We start from the raw sequence: 12,461 nt of genomic DNA on the forward strand, positions 1-12,461 counted from the left end.
TCAAAGAAATCAAGATCTTCCTTAATGTTGAGACTGTTTTATATAATTTTCCTTTGTAAAATGTCCTGAGCATCTAAATCAATGTTGAGACAATGCTGAGGCAGTTAATAAACATAAAATAATAAAACTGTAACTACCCATGTAACACAAGCATTACAGTTTTTGCTGTCCTATCACCAATATTTAATGTCTACTAACCCTCTCCACATTTTTGAGGTAAAGATTTTTTGGTTGTTTTTTTGAAGAAAATTTTATTCCTTCCTGACCTTCCTGGAAAATTCTTGGTTGTTTCTTTGGTATCCCTGAGCTTTTGAGTATTTTTAGACTTAAGTCATACTTCTTTGGGGTCTTCCCTGGTGGTGCAGTGGTAATGAATCTGCCTGCCAATGCAGGAGATTCAGGTTTAATCCCTGGGTGGGGAAGATGCCCTGGAGAAGGTAATGGCAACCCACTCCAGTATTCTTGTCTGGAGAATCCCATGGACAGAGGAGACTGGTGAGCTACAGCCCATGGGGATGCAAAACAGTTGGACATGAGGAGCCTAGTAGGCTACAATCCATGAGGTCGCAAAGAGTTGGACATGACTGAGCGACTTCACTTCACTAGCAACTAAACAGCAATGTATATCTTTACTTATTTAAATTCTGTAACAGCATAAAATATCATGGTTGGAATAAGATTCCTCTGTAAATCACTACTGTATTTGAGCTTGTGACATCTATTAAACTCTTTATATCTTGAAAATATAATGAAGAAATTACAAATTGGAGAGTGGCTAATTCAAAACTGAGTTTGTAGACCAATGGCTCCCAATAAAGAAAGTTAAGTCACTCACTCGTGTTTGACTCTTTGCGACCCCATGGACTGTAGCCTACCACGCTCCTCTGTCCATGGGATTTTCCAGGCAAGAGTACTGGAGTGGGTTGCCATTTCCTTCTCCAGAGGATCTTCCCCACCCAGGGATCAAACCTGGGTCTCCCGAATTGTAGGCAGACGCTTTACCATTGAGCCACCAGGGAAGATTAAAAAAAATACTGCAGATGTGCTTTTTTTTTTTTGGTGCTGAAACCCAGGAATGAACAGATGTGCTTTATGGCATATAATATGGTTAAACTATTTGTTGAAGTGTACCTGAGATTGCATTTTGAGAAACAGTTTGCCTCCACTTTTGAGTATCCAATGGGCCCCTCTCTCATGTAGATATAAAGTGGCTTCCCAACAGGAACACATTTTTATTGTCTCCTTAAAGCTTTTATAAATAGATGTCAGCCCTACCTACAGTTTGGCTATCCATTAAATCACATACGTTTGAATTTATTCAAAAGCAAAGATTTTTACACAAAATATTCTCAGAGAATATGACTTAAAACTGGATGAGAATAATATTATTTTTAACATTTGGCTAAGGGATATGCAATCCATCTCCATCTATAAATCAGCTGTTCTCAAATGGAGGCAGACAGAACACAAGGAAATTTTTTCAAAATACACGTTACTATCTCATATGGGAGGTGAGGGAGATGGGAGGAGTAACAATCTAATGATTCCTTTAAAGTTGAATGGGTTTTTATAGAAGTATTTCACTCTCATGAATATTCTTTTCCAAGAACTGAGTTTGAAGGACCAAAGAAGATATTTCTTAATATATTTTTTCCTTTAAAATATTACTACACTACTTTTATTTGCTCCTGATTTTTATTACAAATGATAATGAGGTAAAAAATATTAAAAAGTTAAACTATTTCAAATAAGGGAAATTTGAGAATAATACTTCAAAAAAACTTTTGCTTCAATTTTTATTATAATTTTTCCTTATGGTAAGTAGGTAAGTTTTCTCATGCACAGATATAAAGATAGAAAAAAACTAAAATTACAACTTTTATTACTTAGGGCAATACATTTAGTTTCATGGGACACGTGGTGGTGATGGTGGTTCGGTTACTAAGTTGTGTTTGACTCTGCGATCCCATGGTCTATAGCCCACCAGGCTCCTCTGTCCATGCAACATGTAGAATGCTATATCTATTATTTGGGTACAATTATTTATTTTTCATTAATTCACATTCTTAATTACTACATTTAAAAAATATAAAACAAATTAACGTTCTCTTACACATTTTCTACTCGAACACGCTGATAGTCAGAGAGTATAGCACCTACTGATATTCCCTCTACTTCTTCTTTTTCCTGAAAATAAAGCAAAACATGTGTAAAAATATAAACAAACATGTGGCTCTGTATCATGTTCTGAAAATTATAAATGAATTGTTTCATTTAGAAAACCACCTTGAAATAGAGTAATTTACTGAAAATACAATCCACATTCAGGGGAAAAAAGTATATTAAAAAATATATGTTTAACTCACCCTCTCAGTTCTGGGGAGAAGTAATTATTCTTTTTACCAAAAACCCCAATTACTAGAGACCATTTTCCAAAGAGAAGATAAAGGCAGCACTTCCAAAATGTTTTCTGACTTGATATCCCTTTAAAGATTCACTGATGTTTGACAGAAATTTCTATTTAAGGAAATTTTTTCTATTTAAGGAAGTTTTCCCAGATTGAGTACTTTAAAAAAATTGAACCAATGGTTCAGTTCAGTCGCTCAGTCGTGTCTGACTCTTTGCGATTCCATGGACTGCAGCATGCCAGGCCTCTCTGTCTATCACCAACTTCCAGAGTTTACTCAAACTCACGTGCATCAAGTCAGTGATACCATCCAACTGTCTCATCCTCTGTTGTCCCCTTCTCCTCCTGTCTTCAATCTTTCCCAGCATCAGGGTCTTTTCAAATGAGTCAGTTATTCGCAGCAGGTAGCCAAACTAGTGGAGTTTCAGCTTCAGCATCGGTCCTTCCAATGAATATTCAGGACTGATTTCCTTTAGGATGGATTGGTTGGATCTCCTTGTTGTCTATGTGACTCTCAAGAGTCTTCTCCAACACCACAGTTCAAGCGCATCAATTCTTTGGTGTTCAGCTTTCTTTATAGTCCAACTCTCACATCCATACATGACTACTAGAAAAACCATAGTTTTGACTAGACAGACCTTTGTTGGCAAAGTAATGTCCCTGCTTTTTAATATGGTGTCTAGGTTGGTCATAGCTTTTCTTCCAAGGAGTAAGCGTCTTTTAATTTCATGGCTGCAGTCACCATCTGCAGTGATTTTGGAATCCCCAAAATAAAGTCTCTCACTGTTACGATTGTTTCCCCATCTATTTGCCATGAAGTGATGGGACAGAATACCATGATCTTAGTTTTCTGAAAGTTGAGTTTTAAACCAACTTTTTCACTCTCCTCTTTCACTTTCATGAAGAGGCTTTTCAGTTCTTCTTTGCTTTTTGCCATAAGGGTGGTGTCATCTGCATATCTGAGGTTATTGATATTTCTCCCCAAAATCTTGATTCCAGCTTGTGTTTCATCCAGTCCAGCATTTCTCATGACGTACTCTGCATATAAGTTAAATAATCAGGGTGACAATATACAGCCTTGACATACTCCTTTCCTAATTTGGAACCAGTCCATTGTTCCATGTCCGGTTCTAACTGGTTCTAACCGCTTCTTGACCTACATACAAGTTTCTCAGGAGGCAGGTCAGGTGGTCTGGTATTGCCATCTCTTTCAGAATTTTCCAGAGTTTGTTGTCGTCCACACAGTCAGAGGCTTTGGCATAGTCAATAAAGCAGAAGTAGATGTTTTTCTGGAACTCTCTTGCTTTTTTGATGATCCAATGGATGTTGGCAATTTGATCTCTGGTTCCTCTGCCTTTTCTAAATCCAGCTTCAACATCTGGAAGTTCACAGTTCACATACTGTTGAAGCCTGCCTTGGAGAATTTTGAGTATTACTTTGCTAGGATGTGAGAAGAGTGCAACTGTGAGGTAGTTTGAGCATTCTTTGGCATTGCCTTTCTTTGGGATTGGAATGAAAACTGACCTTTTCCAGTCCTGTGGCCACTGCTGAGTTTTCCCAATCTGCTGGCATAGTGAATGCAGTGCTTTCACAGCATCATCTTTTAGGATTTGAAATAGCTCAGCTGGAATTCCATCACCTCCACTAGCTTTGTTCATAGTGATGCTTCCTAAGGCTCACTTGACTTCACATCCAGGATGTCTCATTCTAGGTGAGTGATCACACCATCGTGATTACCTGGGTTGTGAAGATTTTTTTTGTATAGCTCTTCTGTCTATTCTTGCCACCTCTTCTTAATATCTACTGCTTCTGTTAGTTCCATGCCATTTTTGTCCTTTATTGTACCCATCTTTACATGAAATGTTCCCTTGGTATCTCTAGTTTTCTTGAAGAGATCTCTAGTCTTTCCCTTTCTATTGTTTTCCTGTATTTCTTTGCATTGATCACTGAGGAAAGCTTTCTTATCTCTCCTTGCTATTCTTTGGAAATCTGCATTCAAATGGGTATATCTTTCCTTTTCTCCTTTGCGTTTCACTTCTCTTCTTTTCATAGCTATTTGTAAGATCTCCTCAGCAAACAATTTGCCTTTTTGCATTTCTTTTTCTCAGGGATGGTCTTTATCAATGCCTCCTGTACAATGTCATGAACCTCTGTCCATAGTTCATCAGGCATTCTGTCTATCAGATTTAATCCCTTGAATCTATATATCACTTCCACTGTATAACTCTAAGGGTTTCCACTGTATAATTATAAGCAATGGTATAAGTAGATAAAGGAATGCAATGATTTTAATCTGTATCTTAAAAAAAAAAAATTACTGGCAGAGGAACATCCAGAAGTATTGATGATAGAGGATAAAGACATCTCAGATGAGAGGGACACAATGAATTCTTGTCAACAGAGGTACAAGTCAGAACACCCAACAGTATATTCAGCAGTATCCCCCAGAGATGACTGCTAACCTATCTATCTAGCATACCCATTAAAAATGTAATTTCAAATATGATCAAGTTTGCAGATGAAAGCTAGAATGGATTAAAAGGAAAAGAAAATCAATTAAGTACCTAGACGGATATGGACAACACAGGGATTTGGAAGGACAGGCCCAGGATGAGATTTAATGAAAAGAAGTATAAAATAATAAACTAAGGGAAGAATGATATACAATACAGGTATAAATTAGGGAACAGTTATCTAGAAAACAGATATGGAAAAAAGTGACTGGGGGTGATTACTAATAACAAACTGAATAGAAATTCTCTGAATAGGCATAAAAGAAAAGTCATCCTAGAGGTATGGAGTACAGAAGAAACTACTTCAGAGAGGTGACTTCTTTATTAACACTCTGGTCTTTCCAAACTTGTAAACCTACAAAGTACAACAACAGCATTTCACATAAAAATAAATGTAATACTTTGAGATATTCTAAAATAACCTTGAAAGTCCTAAAACGATGCTATAATAAATAAACAAAAATGAACAACAGGAATCTCTCATGTCTTTGAAGATTAAAGCAAATTTAAAATTTCTACTCTAAAATGATAGAGAAATATCTTCCCAAATTTCCTTATAATAAATAGATTCTCCAGGAAAAGAGCTATTTCCTTTGTTTTCTTATTTCAGCAACTTTGTGAGAACATTTGCTTGTAACCTTTCTCTAACCTTCCTAGCCACTTTATTTTTATAAATGTCATTGTATTAGTAGAAAAAAGGCAAAGTGTAGTTTTTTTCATTACATGCAAATATGGCATAGATCACAGAGTAGTGAGTGATGTTATCAACAAGATCAAAATTTCAGTTATATTTTTATACCATATATTGTTTATCTGAAGTTCTGTCAAAAGAAAGTATAAGGTCTTGAATATTATATATATGTGTGTGTCTGTGTGTTTCTCAATAGATCATGAAAACAAATACCAGTCATTGAAGTTTTTCTTTGCACACTAAGTCAAGCCACTTTAAACTAATCATTGACATTTGTTATCTATTTAAAATGAGTTAATGTTCTATAATTCTCATTTATTATTCACCATAACCCCCAAATAATTATTATTTAATTCCTTTTAGTCTACATGAAGTCTCTGGAATTCTCTTCTATTTCTATTTCTCATTTTCTATTTCATAATATTGAACTAATCAGTTCTAGAATTATATACCCAGCAGAATTTGGTTATTCTTCAATACTAAGCCTACCTAAATAAAGATTATAAGTTACATTTTTTTCAACAATCATCATTACTACTACCCATTAGAAATTCAGTCCTATTACCTATTTAGCTCTGTGATTTTGAACAAGTTATATAATTTCTCTGTGTCTCACTTTATCTATATAGTGAAGATAATTATAGCTCTGTTTTCTAGGGTTATTATGAACACTGAGTAAAATAATAGAGAAAAATAACAGTGACAAGCATCTAGTAAGCGCTTAGTAAATAATTTCTTCTGTCACTATAAATCTTTTTTATTATTACTAATATTATTCTATAACTGTTTCAGTTACTATTCTACTATTACTACTACTAACTACCACCACTACTGTTTACTACTACAACTAGATGAAGGCCTAACTTGACAAACAAAGCCCTTCATTCCTGGGCTTTAATCTCTTGCTCATTATTACTTTTTAACAAAGGTTCCCCAACTTGTAATAGTTTTATGTGTCAATTTGACTAGGCTAAGGAGTACCTAGATTGCTGATAAAACATCATTTCTGTGAGGATGTTTCTGGAAGAGATTATGATTTGAAATGGTAGACTGGGTAAGGAAGATAGCCCTAACCAATGCAGGTGAGCATCGTCCAATCTCTTGAGGGCCTGAATAGAACAAAAAAGTAGAGGAAGGGCATATTTATTTGCTTGAGCTGGGACATCCACCTGTCCACAGACATCAGTGTTCCTGGTTCTAGGGCTTTTGGACTCAGGCTGATATTTACAACACTAGTCCCTTGTTCTCAGGCTTTTGGGTTTGGATTGGAACTATATCACTAGATTTTTAGTTCCCCAGCATGCCAGTGGCACAGCATGGGACTTCTCAGCTTCCATAATCAGATGAACTAATCCCTCAAAACAAATCTCTTTCCATATATCTTTATAGATTCTATTGGTTCTGTTTCTCTGGAGAATCCTGACTAAAACACAACCCTTGACAACCAACTTTACAGTCCAGTTACAAACTTTTCAAACCTAATGAGCCTTGAATAATCCAAAGATTAAGTAAGACTTTTGTTGAATCCTTATCATTCAAAACATACTACTAATTTTGAAGAAAGGCAAAACAGATCTTTAAAAGGCAAAAATCTAGCAGATAGTCAATCTACTCTGTAGAAAATACAGAGCTAAGCTTAGGTCCTAATCTGTGACTCATATCATTTGGGGGAAAAGTTGGTAAATTAACAATGTGTGTGTGCTTCCTACAAGTCATTGCACCCTCAGGGTCATATACTGAGTCCTCTTCTCACTCCGTTCTCTGCTTCTTGATGTTCTTGTTTGTTTCTGTGGCCTCAAGTTCTCCTACATGCTGATAGCACCTCCATCTTTCTCTAAACTCTCTTGAGTAACAGAGTACAGCTGTTCCTAGGTATGTGAGGAGGATTGATTCCAGGACCCCAATGTGGATACCAAAATCCTAGAATATTCAAGTCTCTTATATAAAATGGTGCTGCATTTAGATATAACATACACACATTCTCTCCAAAGACAGAATACCTTAATAAAACAATGTACATGTCATGTGATAGTTATAAATACAATGACTAGATTAGCCAAACAGACATCACAAGCTTATTTGTTGCTTAGATCACTGTTTTCCACAATTTTGTCAATATGAAGCACAATTGCAAGACTGCTGGGGAGCTAGTCCAGGCAGCTATCTGACCTACCTCACCAACTGTAACAACAGAGAGAGTAAAAATGTTAGTTGCTCAGTCATGTCCAGACTCTTTGTGACCCCATGGACTATAGCCTACCAAGCTCCTCTGTCCATGTGATCCTCCAGGCAAGAATACTGGAGCGGGTTGCCATTTGCTTCTCCAGGGGATCTTCCTGACCCAGGGATCGAACCCAAGTCTCCCACATTAAAGGCAGACTCTTTACTCTCTGAGCCAACAGGGAAGGGTACAATAGAGAGGTCACTTGCAAAAACAGACACATACACATAAACTGGTTCAAAACATAGCTTCCTTATTACTATCTGTACACCTAACTTGTATGTTCAGAAAGGACAAATATATCAATACATCAACACTCTTGTTTAAGAATCCAATGTCTGATTACAGAGGGTCAAACGTGCTTCTCAGAATATATTTTTAAATTCTGGAGACCAGAAATAGACCAAATCATAATAATGCTTAATTCTGAATAGTAGTTCATTTTTGCTATTTTATTTCTAACTTTATATTTCCTCAAACATTTTTATAATGTATTTACCTTTTCAATTAGGGGAAAATTTATTAAAACCCATATATGCATATATGTACTCATCCTATGAGCTGGTAAGCTGGCAGACAAAATTATTCATGTGTTTATTATGCAGCAATTTATAAAGGCCTATTGTGTGACAAGTCCTACACCAGGAAAGCTGAAACACGTTTGAAAAAAGCACAGATGTTAACCTTTAGAAATTAAAATCTAGTGGTGAGGGATGCAGGAGAATGGACACACTGAGAAATTAAGTAAAATAAGTGACATAAGTCCACACAGAGTATAATGGAACACAAAGAAAAGAACCTTTCTAGGGGGATGAGATTAGAAAATACTTTAAAAAAAAGGTAATTGAAAGAGATGCATGTATCTCAATGTTCGTTGCAGCACTTTTTACAATAGCTAGGACATGGAAGCAACCTAGATGCCCATCAACATGAATGGATACAGAAATTGTGGTACATATATACAGTGGAATATTACTTAGCTATAAAAAGAATGCATTTGAATCAGTCCTAATGAGGTGGATGAATCTAGAGCCTATTATACAGAGTGAAGTACGTTAGAAAGAGAAAGACAAATATTGTATATTAATGCATGCATATGGAATCTAGAAAGAAGTACTGATGAACCTATTTTCAGGAAAACAATCGAGATGCAGATACAGTGAACAGACTTGTGGACACAGTGAGGGAAGGAGAGGGTAGGACAAATTGATTGAAAAGTATGGAAACATGTACAAAACTATATTTTAAATAGATAGCAAGTGGGGATTTTCTGTGTGACACAGGAAGCTCAACCCAGTGCTCTGTGACAACCTTAGAGGGGTGGGAGATTGGAGGGGGATTCAGGAGGGAGGGGACATATGTATACCTGTGGCTGATTCAAGTTGATGCATGGCAGAAACCAACATAATATTGTAAAGCAATTATCCTCCAAAAAAAATTATATTCCAAACATGAAACAGTCAGAAATGTTGATTCTTTGCCCTTTCTGATCATAAGAAAATAGATAACAGCCTCTACTGTCTTCCTCCTTCAAATAGGATTTGTGTACAAAACCCACCAAATTTTTTTCTTCAAAGAAACAAACCTGGTTCTAAAAAGAAATGTATATAATGTATCAGCTAACAAATCGACATACCTATTTATCTCCATTTGATATCTGATTGTGTGGTCAAATCTTCTATAGCAAACAGTAATCAATAATTATAAAAAAAAAAAAAAAAAAGAACATGTCAATCTGTTAGGGCCACAGAAGTGGGTCCTGTGCCAACCTGGCACCTTTCTTCTGTGGCTCCTGGGATGCTTACTGCTTTTGGCTTGCTCCTGGTTCTCTGGAAAGTAAGAGTCCTCTGCTGGGTGAAGAGCTGCCCTGAGGGCTCCATGTAGCTTCTATGGGCCCACTTCAGGCCTGGTCCAAGGTTTTGTATCAGGTTGGGGCTGTATCAAATTATTAGACTTGTCCATGTATAACCTAGTCCCAAAGTCTTATTAACTACTAAGCCTTATCTATGTCTTTTAAAATCAACACCCTAAGGCATCAGGAACACAGACACACAAGGACAGAAATGGACTTTTACTATGAAATGTACCTAGTGTGTCCTCATTTACATGCAAAGCTCTACCATGCAACAGTTAAAAGGTACCCAATTCAGAGACTGGGATGAAGACAGCATACCCTCAGTCATATGGTAGCAGTGAAAATTACAAGTTTAGAAGGAGGGTTTAAAGGTAGAAATTTAGACCCAAATTAGATTTATTCACTCAGTATTCACTTATCTTCATACTGAGAAGTTGATTCACAAAGCCAACAACATAAATTTTTCAACCAACTTTTAAAATGCAATTTCTATAAATGAGGATTATTATTTTTTATGTTTAAACAGCTCCAGCTTTATTGAGATATAATTGACAAATAAAATTGTAAGATGTTTAAAATGTGCAATGTGATGAAAACAAGCTGTCCCTTTTTACAAATGAAAACTAGGTCTATTTATTCCAAAGACGAGAAGATATGCAGCTTGCATTTATCGGGGATATTATTTTCTTTGAAAAATGCTTCAGTTACCAGTATTATTCTGTTAATGAGTTCCTGCCTGTTGAGAAAAAAATGATCTGCTGAATTTAAAATGTTTTTCATCTGAAAGGCATTCTAACATTTTTAATATGAACCATTCATTAAAGAAGCACCCTTGCATTATAGCTCTGAGTGGTGATATTTGGACTTCTGGCAATGTGACATTATTAAATAAGAAACATTTGTGAATGCCAATGATATTCTGGGGACTGGATAATGAAACAAGAAATTTATGTGGCCAGTAAAGCACTAGATGATTTTTCCTTAAACTTTTAATTCTTCACTTCAGTAGAATTACACAAGTCCAGGTTAAGAAAAATAGCCACAGAAATGAATACTCTTTTACATGAAATAATTCTGAAAGTGACACTGAGAATTGCCAAGAGATATATTCAGGCATCTGACTAAAATTTTTGTTCGACTTATTATTGTTTTTCTTAGTATCAACAATATAAACCATTTCCAAAATGGGAAATGATCACCATCTGGAGTTCTGCCATTAAAACAGTAAGCTCATGATGGAGTACTAGGTCACTAATTTGTAACATTATTATCTCCCTTTGTGAGCTTTCTCAATTAAACAGGGAAAAAGTTGTTAAGGAAATCATTTAACAAAGAAACTGTAGATTATCATAATCATTTGTCATTTATTTCCATTTTAAAACTAAAGTGATTTCTTTTACTTTTGAGTTTGCATCTTGGTTGTAACAGTATGACACTCCTAGTTTGGAATAAATCTGTCATTTGCTACCTGGAGTGTCTTCCAACCTCAATGTACAAATTCATACATTGGTAGTCAACCTAGGCCAAATTCAACCTGAAATAAAACTGAACTCTGGAACAACTTTTCCCTCCTTGGGTTTCCAAGAATATTCATCCTGATAAGAAGGTGACATTTTGAGGACTTCTGTGAAACTCTTTAATAACAACAACATGAATAAAGGATTAAGCTGTTACTCTTTGTGGGAAGAATAAAGAAACAATCAAGAATTATTCATTTCTAAACAAATCAGTTGGTAGCAAGTGTTTAACCTGTTTAAAAGCTGCTTTCTAAACTCATTTTCTAAGCTCCTAAGAAAACTTTCTTTGATTAGAGATAATATTTAAAATGCAACTTATATAAATGGGGATTATTATATTTTATGTTTTTTAATTACTCCAGCTTCATTGAGGAATAATTAACAGGCAAAATTGTATGATGTTTAAAATGTTCAACATAAAGATCCATACAACCTAGACAGCATATTAAAAAGCAGAGACATTACTTTGCTGATAAAGGTCCATATAGTCAAAGCTATGGTTTCTCCAGTAGTCACCTACAGATGTATGTGAGAGTTGGACCATAAAGAAGGCTAAGCACCGAAGAATAGATGCTTTTGAAGTATGTTGTTGGAGAAGACCCTTGAGAGTCCCTTGGACTGCAAGGAAATAAAACCAATCAATCCTAAAGGAAATCAACCCTGAATTCACTGGAAGGACTGATGCTGAAGCTGAAGCTCCACTACTTTGGCCACCTGATGCAAAAAACCGACTCAGTGGAAAAGACCCTGATGCTGGGAAAGACTGAAAGCAGGAGGAGAAGGGGACAACAGAGGAGGAGTTGGTGAAGGAGAGGGAAGCCTAGCGTGCTGCTATCCATGGGGTTGCAGAGTAGGACACGACTGAGTTGACTGAACAACAGTCAACTGAATCAACAATACTTAGGTTGTTTCCATATCTTAGTTATTCTGAATAAAACTGCAATGAACTTGAGAATACAGATATCTTTCAGAGATAATGATTTCACTTCCTTTAGATTTATACCTGGAAGCAGAATTGCTGGATCATATGACAGTTCTATATTTAATTTTTTGAGATACTTCCATATTGCTTTTCATAGTGGCTGATCAACATACAAGACCATCAACACTGTACAAGTTTCCATATTCTCCATATTCTTTCCCACATTTCTTATCTTTTTGATAATAGATAATCCGAACAGGTGTGAATTGATATTTCATAGTGATTTTGGTTTGTATTTCCCTGATAATTAGTAATTTTCAGCACCTTTTCATATA

The 12,461-nt window shown here is 35.8% G+C and overlaps 1 protein-coding gene across 3 annotated transcripts in view; it reads right to left on the reverse strand.

Moving 5' to 3' along the window:
* The window catches only part of DPH6 (diphthamine biosynthesis 6), a 189,989-nt gene that overhangs the window by 85,969 nt on the left and 91,559 nt on the right, over positions 1-12,461 (reverse strand). For all 3 annotated transcript variants that reach the window (XR_008699039.1, XM_055537300.1, XM_055537301.1), the window contains exon 4: positions 2,114-2,187. Coding sequence is in view for 2 of the 3 variants with exons in the window: in XM_055537300.1 (XP_055393275.1) it covers positions 2,114-2,187 (74 nt within the window). In the remaining variant the exon portion in view is untranslated. The remainder of the gene's footprint in view (positions 1-2,113; positions 2,188-12,461) is intronic.

The sequence above is a fragment of the Bubalus kerabau genome, chromosome 10 (genome assembly GCF_029407905.1).
Source record: "Bubalus kerabau isolate K-KA32 ecotype Philippines breed swamp buffalo chromosome 10, PCC_UOA_SB_1v2, whole genome shotgun sequence".
Classification (NCBI taxonomy): Eukaryota; Metazoa; Chordata; class Mammalia; order Artiodactyla; family Bovidae; genus Bubalus; species Bubalus kerabau.